At 31.4% G+C, this 19,325-nt stretch overlaps 1 protein-coding gene across 1 annotated transcript; it reads left to right on the top strand.

Moving 5' to 3' along the window:
* The first annotated feature begins 11,547 nt into the window (after positions 1-11,547).
* LOC105136670 (F-box/LRR-repeat protein At3g26922-like) lies at positions 11,548-14,315 on the top strand. The gene is made up of 3 exons (XM_011042095.1): positions 11,548-12,525; positions 13,814-13,983; positions 14,081-14,315. Exons 1-2 carry the CDS (start codon positions 11,548-11,550, stop codon positions 13,970-13,972), a joined length of 1,137 nt encoding a protein of 378 aa, XP_011040397.1. The 3' UTR covers positions 13,973-13,983; positions 14,081-14,315.
* Positions 14,316-19,325: the final 5,010 nt, after the last annotated feature.

Here is a 19,325-nt window from a genome sequence, read left to right as displayed (position 1 = left end):
GAGTTCTAGAAGTCCAAATGAGCTGAATTGTTTACACAAGAAAGCTGAGACAATTGCCTAAAACTTTCATGTTTTCAAGTGGCTCCAATTTTGACGTTATCAATGACGTTTTGGGCAGAAAAGAGAAGATAAGGATTGTCACCAAGTCAAGAGTTGGCCACCCACTCATCAATTAGTCATCAAATCAATAGTTCCTAATTTTGGCCTATAAAAGGAGGCATTTGCCATGCATTTAGGCATCTTGATTTCCAGATCAAGATCATGCTCTTGCTTTCTCTCTTTGTATTTTTTGTAATGTTTATGCTTTGCTTTCATTAATATTAAGTTTATGCCTTTCATTTCCTTTCATTTACTTAGTTAGCTTTTATCTTATTTATGTTCTTATTTTGTTTATTTTTTATTTTTTCTTTCATTATGTCTAGCTAAGTTTATTATGTCAAGGTGAAAAGGTTACACTAATGGTGTAAGAATAAGTATAGTGTAAACTTAATATGGACTTTAATGTTTGATACTAACATGTTTTATATTTGTTATCTTGTTCACTCTTTAATACTTTGCTTGTTAAATGACTAATCTTGATTTATATTGTATAACACTTGGTACAACAAATGCTTGGCACTTTCATAGTTCATACTGTATGGTATAACCGACATCTACTCTCAGTTTCCAAGAGAAAGGTAAGTTTCCATCTCAACCACAACAAAATCCCAAGGGGCAATACAATACAAATGGTATAACACTTGGTACAACAAATGCTTGGCACTTTCATAGCCCATAATGTATGGTATAACCGACACCTGAGCTATGAAAGGAACTTGATTTGTTGTTAACATAAGTTATAATCATGAGGGCAATACAATGCAAATGCAAGTAGTTCCGGAAGCCAACACATGGATCAAGTCAAATCAGTCACTACTTTGCGCAGTGGTAAGGTTATTAAAAAACCCTCTCTTGAACCTTATGAGAAAGATGATGAGTCAATCTCTGAGGGTAAGGAAGGGGTTGAATCTGAAAATTGCAAAGAAACGACTGATTCACCACCAGCACTTCTATTTCCTCAAGCCATAGCCAAATAAAGGAAAGTCAATCACAACTCTGAAATTTTTGAAATTTTCAAACAGGTAAGGATCAATATACCTTTGCTGGATGCTATTAAACAGGTTCCTTCCTATGCTAAATTTTTGAAAGATCTATGCACTGTGAAGAGGAAACTGAATGTGAAAAAGAAAGCCTTTCTAGCCGAACAAGTAAGTGTTATTCTTCAAAACAATAATGCTTTGAAATATAAAGATCCTAGTTGTCATACAATTTCTTGCTTTATTGGAGAGCATAAAATTGAAAGAGCCTTACTTGATCTTGGAGCTAGTGTGAATTTACTTTCATATTCAGTTTTTCAAAGTGTCAATTTAGGAGAGTTAAAACCAACTTCTATAACTCTTTTACTTGCCGATAGATCTATAAAAGTGCCTAGAGGAATAATTGAAGATATGTTAGTACAAGTCGATAAATTCATTTATCCTGTGGATTTTATTGTCTTGGACACATAACCTGTTGAAGTATGTAATTCATTTCCTGTTATTTTAGGACGTCCATTTCTTGCAACTTCTAATGCATTGATTAATTGTAGGAATGGACTGATGAAGCTATCATTTGGAAACATGACATTGGAGATGAATATTTTCAACATTTGCAAGCAACCTAGAGATGATAATGATTTACAGGAAGTGGACTTTACTGAAAAATTAATTCATGATCAATTTCCAACCACTTCCAATGAAATTGAGATTGATGAATCTAATGATTTGCAAAAGATTTATTTTCAAGAAGAATCAAAGACAAGTAATTGGAGGCCACAAATTGAGGAATTGCCACCACGATCAATTAAGTCCATACCTTCAAGTGTTCAACCACCAAAACCTGATTTGAAGCCATTGCCATCCAATCTCAAATACTCATTTTTGGGAGAAAATGAAACTTTTCCTGTAATAATCTCTTCCAAACTTAATACACATCAAGAAGGTAAGTTATTACAAACACTGAAAATGCACAAAAATGCATTAGGATGGACCATAACTGATATAAAAGGAATTAGTCATTTGATTTGTACACATAGAATTTATTTAGAGGAAAATGCTAAACCCTCTAGAGAAATGCAACGAAGGCTAAATCCTAATATGAAAGAAGTAGTGAAAAATGAAGTCATTAAGTTTCTAGATAATGAAATCATTTATTCTATTTCTGACAGCAAATGGGTAAGTCCTATCCAAGTTGTACCCAAGAAGTCTGGAGTCACTGTGATAACAAATGAGAACAATGAGTTAATTCCCACTAGAATTGTTACTAGTTGGCGCATGTGCATTGACTATAGAAAACTTAATTCAATGACTAGAAAAGATCATTTTCCTTTACCTTTCATGGATCAAATCCTAGAAAGAGTTGTAGGTCATGAATTTTATTGTTTCCTAGATGGCTATTCGGGTTACAACCAAATTGAAATTGCATTGGAAGATCAAGAAAAGACTACTTTCACATGTCCATTTGGTACTTTTGCATATCGAAGGATGCCTTTTGGATTATGTAATGCACCAGCCACATTTCAAAGATGCATGCTTAGTATATTTAGTGATATGGTTGAACATTTTCTTGAGATTTTCATGGATGATTTTTTTATTTTTAGCGATTCATTTGATGATTGTTTGACTAACTTAGGAAAGGTTTTGACCAGGTGTGAAGAGAAGAATCTTGTGTTGAATTGGGAAAAATGTCATTTTATGGTAACAAACGACATCGTACTTAGTCACATTATTTCATCAAAAGGAATTGAGGTTGACAAATCTAAAATCGAGTTAATTGCAAACTTGCCAACACCAAAATCACTTAAAGACGTTAGATCATTCCTAGGACATGCTGGTTTTTATAGAAGGTTCATCAAAGATTTTAGTGTAATATCTAAGCCTTTAAGTAACCTTATAACAAAGGATACTATTTTTGAGTGGACTGAACATTGTAAAGAAGCCTTTGTTAAACTTAAAAACTTGCTTACTTGTGCTCCTATCATTCAACCTCCCGATTGGTCATTACCTTTTGAAATAATATATGATGCTAGTGATTATACCGTAGGTACTGTTTTGAGACAAAGAAAAGATAAGAAACCTTATGTAATTTACTATGCAAGTAAAACTTTAAATAGTGCTCAAATGAGTTATACCACCACTGAAAAAGAATTACTTGCGGTAGTATTTGCATGTGAAAAATTTAGATCTTATCTTGTTGGCTCACCTGTTGTTTTTAATGATCATGCAACATTGAAATATCTTCTTTCTAAGAAAGATTCTAAGGCTAGATTGGTGCGGTGGATTTTATTACTTCAAGAATTTGATATCATAATCAAAGATAAGAAAGGCAGCGAAAATGTTGTCGCAGATCACTTGTCAAGATTGACAACAGATTCAAAAACTGACATCACACCAATCGATGACTACTTTCCCGATGAATCTTTACTTTCTGTCTCTACAATGCCTTGGTTTGCTAATATTATCAATTTTCTTGTTGTAGGACAATTGCTAGCTCATTGGAGTACCCAAGATAAAAGAAAGTTCTTGAACGAAGTGAAGAACTTTTATTGGGATGATCCTTATTTATTCAAATATTGTCCTCATCAAATATTTCGAAGATGCATTCCTGACAATGAGGTAAGTAGTGTCATTAAATTTTGTCATTCTGAGGCATGTGGGGGCCATTTCTCGTCAAGAAAGACAACTGCAAAAATCTTACAAAGTGGATTTTATTGGCCCACCATGTTCAAAGACTCATATGCATTATGCAAGTCTTGTGAAAATTGTCAAAAGTTGGGATTTATTTCAAAACATCACATGATGCCTTTAAATTCTATTATTGTCATTGAGATCTTTGACTGTTGGGGTATAGATTTCATGGGTCCATTCCCTCCATCATTTGGTTTCTTATACATATTAGTCGTAGTAGATTATGTTTCAAAATGGATAGAGGCAATTCCAAGTCGAAACAATGATCACAAAATAGTGATAAAGTTTTTGTAAGAAAATATTTTGAGTCGATTTGGAGTCCCTCGAGCCATAATAAGTGATGGTGGAACACATTTCTGCAACAAGCCATTTGAGTCTTTAATGAAGAAATATGGAATCACACACAAAGTTGCCACCCCTTATCACCCTCAAATAAGTGGACAAGTAGAGCTTGCTAATAGGGAGATCAAACATATTTTGGAGAAAACAGTGAACCCTAATAGGAAAGTCTGGTCTTTAAGACTTAATGATGCACTTTGGGCTTATCGAACTGCTTATAAAACATCATTAGGTATGTCACCTTATCGACTAGTCTATGAAAAACCTTGTCACTTGCCTGTGGAACTTGAACTTAAAGCTTATTGGGCTATTAAAGCTTTCAATTCAAATCTGAATGATGCTAGTCAACTGCGAAAATTACAAATAAATGAGCTTGAGGAAATAAGAAATGATGCATATGAAAATTCAAGAATTCATAAAGCAAGAATTGAAGAGTTTCATGATAAGAAAATATTGAGAAAAACATTCAATGTTGGTCAAAAAGTCTTGCTTTATAATTCTCGACTACATTTATTTCCTGGAAAATTAAGATCAAGATGGAGCGGTTCTTTTATTGTGAAACATGTGTATCCATATGGGGCCTATGACATCGAGAATCCAAAGAATGACAATGTTTTCAAGGTAAATGGACATCGTCTGAAAGTTTACTTTGATAATTTGGACATCGTTTGAAAGCTTACTTTGATAATTTTCCTAGTGAAAATGAATCAGCTGGTTTGAATGATCTTGTAGATAAAGGTTGATTATTTGTATATAAAGATTGATTTTTTTTTTTGTTTCTTTTTGAGTGATTTTTGCTAGTTTCTCTCACCCCGGTCAAATGGCGGATAACGGTACTCCGTGACTTAAGTTGGTTCTTTCAGTTTCCCACAATAACTGATATCTGTGTATATATTTGTGCAATTCTTTGAATTTGTCTTCCAATTCTCATTTGAAAATGGACACTAATCTTGAAAAATTGAAAAAGTATTTTCCCACTCTGCCTCAGAATGCAATTATAAAAATTTACCGTGCTAGATGTGCAAGATTGAGATTGTTAATGAATCATGGAATTCCTGAAGATATTCACTGGTTGATTGAAGCAAAGGTCCGATTATCAGGTGAGTCCTCTAATTCCTTCATTTCACACATGCCTAGAACAGGTAAAAGCACTTTTGCAAAGAAACGTCATGCAAAACGACTAGAAGTCTGTCATCGATGTGCTAGATGGACTTGTAATACACAATGTCGTTCTTTAGGAATGGTATCTATAAACCGTGAAAATAAAATACAATTCATTAAGGATGGCCTGAGTAAGGAGTCTTTAGATAATCTTCTATTGACTCTTGAGACGCATCCTAGTGGAGATGTGCATCGTGCAATTCATGATTTATAGCCACTATTTCATAAAGAACATGATCGACTTATTCTTGGGAATCTGACTAAAAAAGACCCTGTTTGCCAGTTTTTAAGAAAACTGGATGGGAAGCCTATCCCCAACCCATAGAGGGCGTTTAAGCCGTTCTTGGATGTAAAACTAAGGGAAGATGTGAGCCACAATCACAACTACCGTACAAACACATGCTTTTTCAAAAGTAAATAAATAAATAAATGAAGAGAGAGAGAGAGAGAGTGTGTGAGACTCCAGCTGGCCTACATATAGGTGGTATGATTGCCTTTCTAATTTCTCATTTATAAAACCCTCTCTTCCTTCATTTTATTTATACTCAAACCATACATTCAACAACTACAGAAGTGTGTAGAAATGGCAAGTTCCTCAGGTCATCATATAAGAAATATTTGTGTTTTTGGTGGATCTAGTCCTAGGAAAGAAAAGGAGTTTTTAGAATCAGCAAATCATCTTGGTCACGTGCTAGCTGAGAGAAAGATTCATTTAATGTATGGGGGAGGCAGTCTTGGGTTAATGGGAGGTGTGTCAATAGCTGCATTTTTAGGAGGTAGTCAAGTTTTGGGGGTTGTCCCTGAGGTTTTAGCACAAGGGGACATCATTGGAAAAACAATTGGAGAGGAACTTCAGGTCTCCACAATGTCGGCTCGAATGAATGCAATGTTTAACCATGTTGATGCCTTCATTGCTTTACTAGGTGGTCTAGGCACATTAGAAGAGATCTTTCATATTTCCTCTTGGGCCCAACTGCACATTCACCATAAACTCATAGGTTTGTTAAATGTTAATGGTTATTATGATAAGTTGTTGTCTTTTCTTGATCATGCTGTGGAACAGGAATTTCTAACATCTTCTGCATGACAAATCATAATCTCTGCTGCTACTGCTGAATAATTAATTGACCAACTACAATCCTTCATTCCTGTAATTGATCCTTCCATGAGTCGCATAAATTGGTCAACTAAGGAAAGCCATAAAAAGCTTATATTGGATTTGAGCCTTCATTTGTGAATTTTTGTGTCTTTTGGTTTTATTATTGTGTTTTGTTATTTTTTATTTTTGTTTCAGTGTGTTTCAGGTTTGTTAGTGTTCGTTATTTCAGGTGATATCTTCTATACACTATCTTTCTACCTTTAAACATTGAGGACAATGTCTTGTTTTGGTTGGGGGGAGAGGGTAGTAGTTGATAAAAAAAATTGTTTTTCATTTCATAAAGCATGTGCATAATTGTTGTTACTAGGATAGCAGAGTAAAGGAGCTCTTTTGTTAAAGTGACTCTTGAGATGCATCTGAGTAACCATTCTTAACAAGGTCTATTATAATACTTCTTGAAATATTCAGGTTTACAAACTCTCGCATTGTTATCACTCAATTCTGCTCATATACTTATTTAACATGTATTCTTAAACCTTAATTTACACACACACACTTTAACATATGATTGTGGGTTGCATATTGGATTATTACATTATTTATATTCTTTTGTTAAAGGTAACAACTAAGGGAAAGGGATTGTATATAATTAAAAAAAAAGAAAAAAAAGAAAAAAAATGATAATAATAAAAATATAGATAAGTTTGGTTTCGTAGCCTCCCTAACCTAAGCAATTAAGCCCAAATGGGTGTTTTAACACCTAATACCCTAAAGTCAACTGACTTGGGAGCTATTGGCCCAACGCTTGTTACATGGGTTGAGGAGAAAAGTTTAAGGAAATCAAACATTGCACTATCTACATATCAGTATCTGCGACCCGAGTTACTAAGCTCACAGGGGTGTCTTAACACCTAATGCCCTAAGACCAACTGGTCTAGGAGTCATTAGCCGAAAGCTCGTTACATGGGTTAAAGATGCATGGTATTTATAAATTGTATGTATATATATTTAAAAAGAAAAAAGAAAAAAAAAGACAAAAATAATAATCCCAACCCAAGGAAGTTAACCTTAAACATTAGAACAAAAATTTTGTTTTCTTCCAAGAAAAGCCCCATAATTATGTGTTGATACATTGAGCACAAAAGAAAGTTTATGAATATCTTGTTAAGAGGTATTGAGCAGGTATATAAATTTAACGAGAGTTTGTTTATCTGGATAGATTAATGGAAGTTAAATGATGAATACCTTGCTTTGTAGAATTTGCAAATTGTTTTTCTATTTTAACCTTTGATTACTAGGGACTAGTAATAAGCTGGTTGGGGGGTGTGATTAGTACTTAAAAGTGCATTTTTATCAAGGTTTTATATCATCATTTTGCACTTGAAGTATCAATAACTCCTTAACTAAAGCATGTTTTATAATAATATATCTAATAATATAAGATACCTTTAATTTGTGGTAAATGTTCATTTCAAATACAGGCCTATCACATAAATGAAAGGATTGATTGATGACTTTAAGAACTTAAATTGTAAGGGCAAAAAGATGACCAAAATTAGAAAAGAGATGTCGGTGCAATCCAAATCGGAACACAGTTCGGTAATTAGGTCATATCTGGAGTTGTACATCTTAGATTTAGGTCTACTTTATATGGATGGAAAGGTAAGACATAGGCCTACAACTTTCATATGGAGCCCAAGATCTAAAAAGGCCATTTTCAAGTCCAAATTATAGCAACAACAAAGAAGCCCGAATCTGTCCTCTAGCCCGAGCACTGTTAAGTATTTTGGCCATATCTGGAGTTCTAGAAGTCCAAATGAGCTGAATTGTTTACACAAGAAAGCTGAGACAATTGCCTAAAACTTTCATGTTTTCAAGTGGCTCCAATTTTGACGTTATCAATGATGTTTTGGGCAGAAAAGAGAAGATAAGGATTGTCACCAAGTCAAGAGTTGGCCACCCACTCATCAATTAGTCATCAAATCAATAGTTTCTAATTTTGGCCTATAAAAGGAGGCATTTGCCATGCATTTAGGCATCTTGATTTCCAGATCAAGATCATGCTCTTGCTTTCTCTCTTTGTCTTGGTTTTCAGATCAAGATCATGCTCTTCCTTTCTCTCTTTGTATTTTTTGTAATGTTTATGCTTTGCTTTCATTAATATTAAGTTTATGCCTTTCATTTCCTTTCCTTTACTTAGTTAACTTTTATGTTCTTATTTTGTTTATCTATTTTGCTTTCTTTCATTATGTCTAGCTAAGTTAGTTATGTCAAGGTGAAAAGGTTACACTAATGGTGTAAGAATAAGTATAGTGTAAACTTAATATGGACTTTAATGTTTGATACTAACATGTTTTATATTTGTTATCTTGTTCACTCTTTAATACTTTGCTTGTTAAATGACTAATCTTGATTTATGTTGTATAACACTTGGTACAACAAATGCTTGGCACTTTCATAGTTCATACTGTATGGTATAACCGACATCTGAGTTGATTTATGTTGTATAACACTTGGTACAACAAATGCTTGGCACTTTCATAGTTCATATTGTATGGTATAACCGACACGAATCTTGATTTATGTTGTATAACACTTGGTACAACAAATGCTTGGCACTTTCATAGCCCATAATGTATGGTATAACCGACACCTGAGCTATGAAAGGAACTTGATTTGTTGTTAACATAAGTTATAATCATGAATGCTTGACGAGATTTACAAGTATTAGCATTAATTAAATAAGATGACTTATGTAATCATGTTAACAATCTATAATCTGATTGGAACCTTTTTTGTGTGTGGTTTCCAATTGAATAATAAGAGTTTATACTATACTTGTTTGACATACCATTAGTGGATCCTCTAACCTTGACATTGTTTGTTATCGTTGTTAAATCTTTACGTTAATATTCCATCTCAAAGTTCTCTTCTTCTTCTTCTTCTTTTTCTTTATTATTATTATTATTATTATTATTATTATTATTATTATTATTATTATTATTGCTGTTATTACTATTATTATTGTTGTTGTTGTTATTGTTATTGTTGTTGTATTATTGTTATTTATAATTTGTACAATTAACCTCCCTGTGGTTCGACCCCGGTCTTGTCGGGTTATTTATTACTTCGACACTCCTACACTTGGGAGAAGACATCAATCTTTTAGTTATGTCAATTAACATTTGATGTTCCGTGTAAAATTCATAAACACCATATATAGCCTGTCTACTCATCTAATGATACATATAATCAATGTGCTCTTAAATTTTATGAACAAGATTAAAGGCATAACCCAACAAATGATATCAATGTTGATCGATTTGTTGTTGACTATCCATTATAATAAAATATTCCAAAAGTATATAAATATTATACTTAATATTGAATTAAAGTATGTATCATCATATATATTAAAAAAATATGTGGAAATTAAGCAATTAATTTTAACACTAAATAAAGTAGCACTGTTATTTGATAATTTATATTAAAAAAAGTATTAATTGTCTTAATATTATTTTTAATATTAGTATATATTAATAATGTTAATATATATTAACTACTGAATTACCATTAAAATATATACATATATGTTAAAAGATATGTTAATATATATATTAACTGCCAAATTGTAGTTAATATATATGCATATATGTGTTTGTTTGATTTTTTTTAATTATCAAATGATGGTTAATTAACTGCTAAATGACTCCAATTGACTACCGTAATTGTAGTCAATTGGAAGTGGAAATGGAAACATTCACATCTTTATTTTCACCATTAATTTACACATGAATTGATAATAGAATTATATAATTGCTATGCAATAAGTCTTTTCTGATTAATTATAGCAAAGATAAATTCATAACTTATAAAATTTTGTAAATTTAAAATTCTTAATGAAAGTATTTTTTTAACACAAAATTTACTTCTATCGTTCATATAATAATAGATATATTGCATAAAAAATAATATTAAAGTCATAGATCTGATACCAATATAAATCAAAAGAAAAAACTTACTTGTGAGAATTTATTTTTCTATCTCTAGATTAATTATTTTATTGTCACTTTAATTACTAAAATCAAAGTGATATTCCACAATACACAATACGAACGTTTTTGTAAATCTTATCAAATTAATACAAATAGTCAAGATGAGAGAAGAAAAAAAAAAGAATGATTATTTAACAAATGAAAACCAAAAAATGATTATTTAACAAATGAAAACCTTAACCTTTATATATAGATTATATTCCTTTATATAGATTATATTATATATGATTGAAGAAAAATAGTAACTTAATTTGGTAATTTTTCTGATAACTTAAATTAAATCCATCTATTATCAATGGATTAAGTCTAATCTAATAATCAAACTATAAAAAAACTGGAGAACTCAAACTTAAAACTATATAAAAAAATAAATCTTTTAATACTAAACTCTTACCAGTAACCCATTGCCTGATTTTAAACTTTGAGAAATTGATTGAAAATATAATTTATAGGAGAGGGATGCAATTGTAGTTATCCCTTAATGCAATTGTAGTTATCCCTTAACTTTCTACTACCCGTCCCTAATCCATTATATATGCTGCTCCCAACAAACAGTGACAAGCCGCCGAATTTAACACTCCCTCCCCACAAAAAAAAATTCTACGAATCCCTCAAATTCCCCTTACTGTCGCGTCTCCGGCGAAATTCTCAGGTGGGTATCCTTCAAACCCTTTAAATTCAAATTAGTATGCAATAAATTCATGCAGCACGGGCTGTTTAAGCCTTTAATAGATAGGGGCTTATTGGTTGTTGCCTATGGTTGATTGTTATCTACATAAATTGGAAGATTTTTAGTTTAGTTTTAACGCACAAAGAAGTTTACTTCAACTTTTTTTTTTCTTTCCTTTTAATACGAGCAAATCATAAGATTTTGTCTTCCAAATGCAATTTGACTTAGGTCAATGATTCAAAACAATAGATTTTAATCAGGTAATATTTTTTTAATTTCAAATTGATATGCAGTAAAATCAATCAATTTGTCTTCGTTGGTTATTGGTTTTGGAAATTATTTGGCTTAATCGGAACAACAAAGCATGGATTTTAACAATTATTTTCTTCGTAGTCTCATTTATTGGATCGTAATAAGTAATTCTAATGTTTTTTTATTCATCAGGGCTGGTCAGATAGAATGGAATCAAGGACTAGAAAGAGATCATCGCTGAACAACAATGAAGACAAGATCAGCATGCTACCAAATGTACTTCTCCATCACATTTTATCTTTTGTGGACGCAGTACAAGTTGTTCAAACCTGTGTTTTGTCCAAAAGATGGATGAATGTGTGGAAATCTCATCCTTATCTCGACTTCAATTTTGAGACATTTTCATCCTTAATAAATTCAGATTATTATGAGGATGAGATGGTCAATTTCACTGATTTTGTCAATCAAGTTTTAGTACGTCGCAATAACTTTAAGGCTATTAAGATTTCCTTGGATTTATGTGATCATACTCGGTACAGTTTGGTAGAATCTTTGATATATTATGCAGTTAAACATCATGCGGAAGAGATATGTATAGATACTGCTTGTCGCGATGTGCCAATTGTGTTGCCTCGTTGTTTCTTTAACTGTGAATCATTGAGAAGCCTAAAATTGAGAATTGATGGTGGCATAGCTTTGCCAAAATCATTGGGGTTGCCGTCTTTGAAGACATTGCATCTTGGAGGGGCCCAGAATTTTGATGGGAAGATTTTCTCAAGTTGCCCGAATCTTGAAAATCTGAAAATTGAAGATATATGCTTAGACACGATTGAAAAATTCAATATTCACGCTCTTAATCTGAAAAGCTTGGAAATTTTGAATTGGAGATATAGTAGAATTAAGACTGAATGCAAAGTGATGCTATTTGCTCCAAAGCTTACCAGTTTCAAGTTTGATGGGAACACTCCTTTACTTTGGTCTGAAGTGAATCTTACCTCCTTAGATGATGTAAATGTAGTCTTGCATAGAGACCATTACAGGTATGACTATCGATTCTATGTAGATGAAGATGAATACATTTCAGGTGAAGATGAAACCAAGGGGGGGTTTTGTCTGGATCTTCTCAAGATGCTTCATCAGTTCTGCAGTGCAAAATCTTTGACACTATCCATGAATATCATCGAGGTGAGTATTTTAAAACATTTTATAATTTAAGAGATTGACTTGCAAAAGTCTGTGGTACAAGGCTGTGAAGTTCAGATGGCAAGTCATCATCAGAAAATCATGAATTTTGTCATGTTTGTGGCTCTAAAGATTTGTGCAGAAGGTTGTATTCTTAATTTGCATGTCTATCTTTTAGAAAATGATTTTCTTAGTGTGCATTTGTTTAAATGTGTCTTGTTAACCTTTCATAAAGTTCCTAGCACGCTAACAACTACTTCATTCCCTAGAGTGCCACTAATTTAGCTGAAAAATGCCTCTTTTTATGTCTTACATTGAAGAGTTGAAAGATATTCTCTTTAATGCAAGAAAGAGTTTTAGGATTTCATGTGATCCCTTGTTTGTGTGTTATCCCATGTGCGTTTGATAAGGACTCTTTAGGATTTGTGTCATATTCTTGCAATTCTGTAATCTTACCTACTAGGCAGTGTTCAATTCTGCAGGTGATGACGTAAGCTTTGTGAACTTTTGAGTTTGCTTTGTAATTAGGCAATGGTGCTGCTACTGATTGACCCTCAAAGTATAATGTTGAAATGTGACGTGTCCTTGAATAATTGAATTTTACATTCAATGCATCTTACGTTCTTAACCTCAAAGGCTCCCTCCTTCATGATGGAATGCTGGGCATAGATACAATAATCTGAGCATGTATCATTTAGTGTTATTTTTCTTTACAAGTTTACCACAAGATTGATTGGCTTGCACAGCGTTGAATATTTGATAAAACTGGATCTTCTTGTGCTGCAATTTTTGGTTCAGGTATTGTCGAGGGTCACTAACAAATTGTTAATTTTCTCATGTCTCTTTCAACCAGTGTTTCAAGTTAAAAGGACATGTTTGTTCTTGTTCATACGTATTTTACCCACCACTAAATTATTATTATTATTATTATTATTATTATTTTGTTAGCGATACCTAAAAGAATTTCCACAGTAGTTTCATTTGGTGAAATATCAAATCCTTCATATTTTTGTTCTGCTACTGATTTTTGTGGGATAACAAGTCTGTTTATCATTAATAACTAATGGCTGACGAAACTGTTTTCTTCATCCATACCCAACTAATTTTTAACTGGTTATCATGATCATCTATGGACATCAGGTTTCATGATGAGATTGTTAGTCAATAACCTTGGATTTGTTGCTCAATGAATCACTAACATGTTAATTTCCTCGTTTTTCACAAAGGTTTCTTTCTTAGTTGAACATCCTTTAATCTGGTTTTATTCTATATGAATTTTTCATGTTTCCAGGTTCTCTCCAAGGTTCCGGCTGCTCTAAATAAACATCCTTCTCCATTTTCTAATTTGAAGTATCTGAAGTTGAAAACCGACAACAAGGATGCCACTCTACCTGCCCATGTCTTGAATTACTTTCTTAGTAGCTCTTCTTTGCTGAAAGTATGCTTCTAATATTTTCCAAGGTAACCGAACAGCTCCTTCTACATTTGAAGTTACTGTTGATGCCTCTTAAACATTAACTGCTTCTGTTTCACGCTAACATGCCTTGTAATTTTTTAGGGCACAAACCCACAAAGCTCTGAAGCTATTTGAAGGCTATTCTTTCCATTACCATACGCATGTGAATGTCTTTCAAGTTCCTTTGAGGCTTGTAATCTTCATGCAAATCGAGGCTTCATCCTTGTAGCCTAGAGCAATACCATATACGTTGTTCTTTTTCCTGCAAACATTGCATGGTTAATCTAATATATGAGTAGCTCTGATTGAACTCAGCAGTTTGCCTGAAACTTGCTCAGAAAGAATCATGCATACAATGCCAGTTAATGCAAAATTTGCCTAAAAGATAAAAATGGAAATTGTCGGGTTATGCGATGATGCCCTTCTGGTGAATTGAATTTGTGACATTTTTTTTTAAATCCACATTAAAAAAGCTAAATGATATGTGAATTTCACTGTAACTGCAGATGTAAATTACAATGGATTATAATAATGAAATTATCTTTTTACCTCTTAATGAGTTAAATTTAAGTCTTGGTTTAGGGGTATTTGAGTCTTTTAGCTAGCTTAATTGTCATTAGAAGATTGCTTGGGGTGTTAGTTTTTTTTTTTAAAAAAAAATTCTAACATAATTGAAATAATCTTTTACATTTAGAGTATTGACTAAGGGTTTTCTTGGTTTTTTTATAATATTTATAATATATTTTTTATCCCTAAGATATAAAAATAATGGGCTGGTAGATAAAGGTATTTCAAGTTTTTTTAATTTTCATATACAAAAAAATAACACTTTTAATCTCAAAAAAGATTAAAAAAAAAAAAAACTTTGTTTTTAGGGTTATTATGGTATTTTTATATAAGTATTTTATATAATTAAGAGGACCATTTAGGTTTTAAGTATTTTTTCATTGTAGTTTTATATTTTTAATTAAAAAGCTGCTAGCATGTGTTTCACATACCTTAACTAGTGGATAGTGCTTGCATCATTAAAGAGGTTTGTGAAACATTTTTTAATGGTTAAATTTGATTGTTTCTTATTTAACTAGATATGCAGTTGTGGTTTTTTCCATATGATATGGTGTGTATAGTCATATAATTGTTATATTGTTGTTGGTAATGGATTATTTGTGGTTTTTTTTTCTTTTCTATTTTATGATAGCTAAAATGCATAATTGTTATCTTTTTGTTTGTCATACCTTATTTTTTTATTCTTTAGTGATTTAAATTTAAGTTTTTAGTTTATAAGTATTTGAGTATTTTCTTTTTGCTTGGTGGTTATTAGAAGATTGTTTGGGGGTGTATGTTTATTTTCTAATTTAACACAATTAAAGCACTCTTTTATCCCTAGAATCAATAAAATTCATACAGGTTGGCTAATAATTTTCTTGGATTTTTATAATAATTATAATAGTAAAAATATTTATTTGACTCTAAGATAAAAAAGGGATATGCTGTTAAAGAAGAATATTTCAAGTTTTTTTAATTTTTATGTGTAATAAAATAACACTTTTAGGCTTAGAAAAAAATTAAAAAAATAGATCTTATAAAAATATAACGTGTATCCCAAACCTAAACAACTTGAATTTAACACCATGCCACATCTACATGCTTTGAGCTTCAGAATTAATACCAGAGATTCAACAAGTTTTCCCAACCATACCAGGCCAAAGCGCCTAACTTCATCTGAAGGTGCCACAGAATTAATACTTGAGATCCAGCAAGTTTTAATGACGTGAATGCCATGACTAATCAACTCTGTTGTCATTACTTAGACACCAAAAAATAAATTGATCGGAAATTATTCTACACAATGGGTGCAAGGCACATTTAGAAACATTATTGGCTCTTAATTTTAAGATTTTCTTAATGTTCCATCTCTGTCAGTGTAAGATCACTTACAAGTGCTTTCTGGCTTATTTTTCTCTCTTTTCTTCAACCTCAACACATTAGATTCACCTTCATATACCCTTCTTCATCGCATCCCACCTTTTCCATTCATTTAATTCCTACCACTAATGGTTGCCTTTTCATTTGCAGGGATTCTCCATCAATAGGATTGCACTTGCTTTTTGTGCGTGCAACAACATAATAACCTGTTCTCCAGCTACATTTACATGCCTCTTTTGACTGCTACAGCAAGAATTTACTTGGCTGTCTTGCAATGCACCTTTACTCTTTGTCATTGATGAGGCATCGTTTTGTTGTTTGTTTGCTGAATGCTTTTCTTTTGTAATGCTTTTTGTTGTTGCTAAATTCAAGAATACAGGTGTTGCCTAGCTTTTTAAGAATGATCAATCAAATAATACATTCTCTCAAATTATATAAGCTATTGTTCATATAATTTCTTTGCATTGCGAACCCTTTCCTCATACTTGGTGTTTCGGCTGCCTCCCGTATAGATATATCTAAGTAAAAAAGAATGATCAACATGCTTTTCATCTATAATTTTAAACTACTCGGGCATAAAAGCTTAAGTTATGACAAGCCTTTGCAAAAACTTTTCTCGTTGTGAGTTATTAACTATAACTAAAAGTGATAAATATTTTACCATAACATGAATATTATTCATTGTAAATTGTATTGATCGGTATTATAACATGAATATTATAAATTATGAGTGCTTTTATTGTGAACTGTATTATTGGTAAGGACATGTGGAGAGGCTACATCCTATAAGATCCAAGCGCTAGACTGGAGGGCTGCTGGGCACACCCATACACACACGTGGTGCTTGGGTTGCCTGCTTAGGAGCTGAGCACATCCCAACACACACATGGCGCTTGGGCTCTACCTCAGTGCTGGATACATCCCAGCACACACGTGGTGCTTTGGCTCTTGCCTCAGTGTTAGACACACCCTAGCGCATACGTGGTATTTAGATTGTTGCATGTGGGTTGAGCATTTCCTTATCGCACACATGACGCTTGAGCCGCATGAGGTTGGGACAAGTGGTGCTTAAGTCATGGCTCCGGACTCAAGGGAAATGAGTCAATTGTCATGATTCATGATTAATGGGTCTAGTGTAAGGACTCAATTATTCAATGTTCATGGGTCCTAAGATTTTAAATATTATTATTTATTTTAAAAATACTATTATTTTTATTATAATTAATATTATTAATAAAATAATTAATAAATTTGAAAGAAAATATTATTATTTATATTATAAATTTTATGGCATTTTTTATAAAAATAAAAAGTGAGCCCGTGGCATAGTATTATTAAAAATATTCAACAATTCTAAGTATTAATATAAAAAATATTATAATTTTCATTGTCAATATTATTATTTTTCATAGAATATAAAGTATTCATCTTGCAGATATTATTATTTTTGTTATGATATTATTATTTTTATAATAATTCAAAGTTTTAATATAAAAAAATATTATTATTCGTGTTTTAAATATTCTTGAAACTATAAATAATATTATTTGTGTTATGAATATTCTTGGAATTAAAAATAGTATTATTTGTGTTATGAATATTATTATTTTTAATATAATCAAAAGTATTAATATTAAAAATATTATTTTTTGTGTTATAAGTATTATTATTTATAATAATCAATATTATTAATAAAATAAGTACTAAATTAGGAAAAATTTATTCTTAATATGGAAAAACAACCAAAGATTTAATTTGAAAAGTAAAATTAAAAATTACTATTACTATTATTATTATTATTATTAAATTTTAAAAAAAATTATTATTATTATCGAAGAAAAACCACGTAGATATATATGGTGTTTGGGCTATGCCTAAGTGCTGGACACACCCTGCGCATACATGGCACTTGAGCAACTGCCTTTGGGTTGGGTACTTCTAACACACTCTATGCATATATGGCACTTGAGCAACTGTTTTTAGGTAGAGCACTCCCCAACACACATGTGGCACCTGGACTTTTGTCTTTAGGTTGGGCACTCCCATCACACATATGGCACTTTGGCTGCATTGGGTTGGGGACAAGTGATGCTTAAGTTATGTCTCCAGACTCAAGAGGAAAAGGTCGGTTGATAGTACCCATGATCAATGGGTCTAGTGTAAAGACCTAATTCTATTGGGTTCTTCATTAAAACTCAATGTATATGTGTCTTAGGATTTTAAATATTATTTTTTTTAGAAACATTATTATTTTTATTATAATTAATATTATTAATAAAATAATTAATAAATTTAAAAGAAAATATTATTATTTATATTATAAAATTTTATGGCATTTTTTTAAAAATAAAAAGTGAGCCTACGACATATTATTATTAAAAATATTTAACAATTCTAAGTATTAATATAAAAAATATTATAATTTGCATTTTCAATATTAGAATACAAAGTATTCATCTCAAAGATATTATTATTTTTGTTCAAATATTATTATTTTTATAAGAGATTAAAGTTTTAATATAAAAAATATTATTATTTATATTCTAAATATTCTTGGTATTAAAAATAGTATTATTTGGGTTATGAATATTATTATTTTTACTATAATCAAAAGTATTAATATTAAAAATATTAATTTTTTGTGTTATAAATATTATTATTTTTATAGTAATCAATATTATTAATAAAATAATTACTAAATTGAAAAACAATTATTCTTAATATTGAAAACAACTAAAGATTTGATTTTAAAGATAAAATTAAAAATTACTATTAATATTATTATTATTATCGAAAATAAACCATGCAGGGACACGTGACACTTGGCTCTTGTCTGGGGGTAGGCACACCTCCTGCATTTACATGGCGCTTGGGCTATGCCTCAATGCTAGACACACTCTGTGCACATGTGATGCTTGGTGCTGTCTGCCTGGTGGTTGAGTATACCTCTAGTGCACACGTGGTGCTTGGGCACGCCAAGATCCAACTATTATTGGACCCTGCATGCTATATAACCCAAAATAATCTTGGATCATTAGCTGTGAAAGGCAAAAAATAAACTTGGATCCAAATAGCCTTGGATCTCGTCATTGTTAAGATCTAATATTTTATGAAAATAAAAGGTGAGCCCACAATGTAGCACGGCTAACTAGTATATTTCTAATAATAATAACATGGTATAATTTTAGGGAATACATTTTCGGGAGGTGTTTCTTCATTTAATGTGTATATATATATGCCCTTGTGGTTGACAATGAATATATTAGATTTTACTAGAGGTGATATTTTGATAATTTTATGAGAACAAGTTTGTTCATTATAATTTTAAAAAAAATAATAAAGTCAATATAAAATTGTTTTTATTGATTTTATCCTATTATATGACATCATCTCTTAGATGATTTAAGTTTCAAATTCAATT

This window comes from Populus euphratica, unplaced genomic scaffold, assembly GCF_000495115.2.
Source record: "Populus euphratica unplaced genomic scaffold, PopEup_1.0 scaffold133.1, whole genome shotgun sequence".
In the NCBI taxonomy this organism is placed as follows: Eukaryota; Viridiplantae; Streptophyta; class Magnoliopsida; order Malpighiales; family Salicaceae; genus Populus; species Populus euphratica.
Note: the sequence above shows the minus strand (reverse complement) of the source record. Positions and strands in the feature narration are given on the sequence as shown.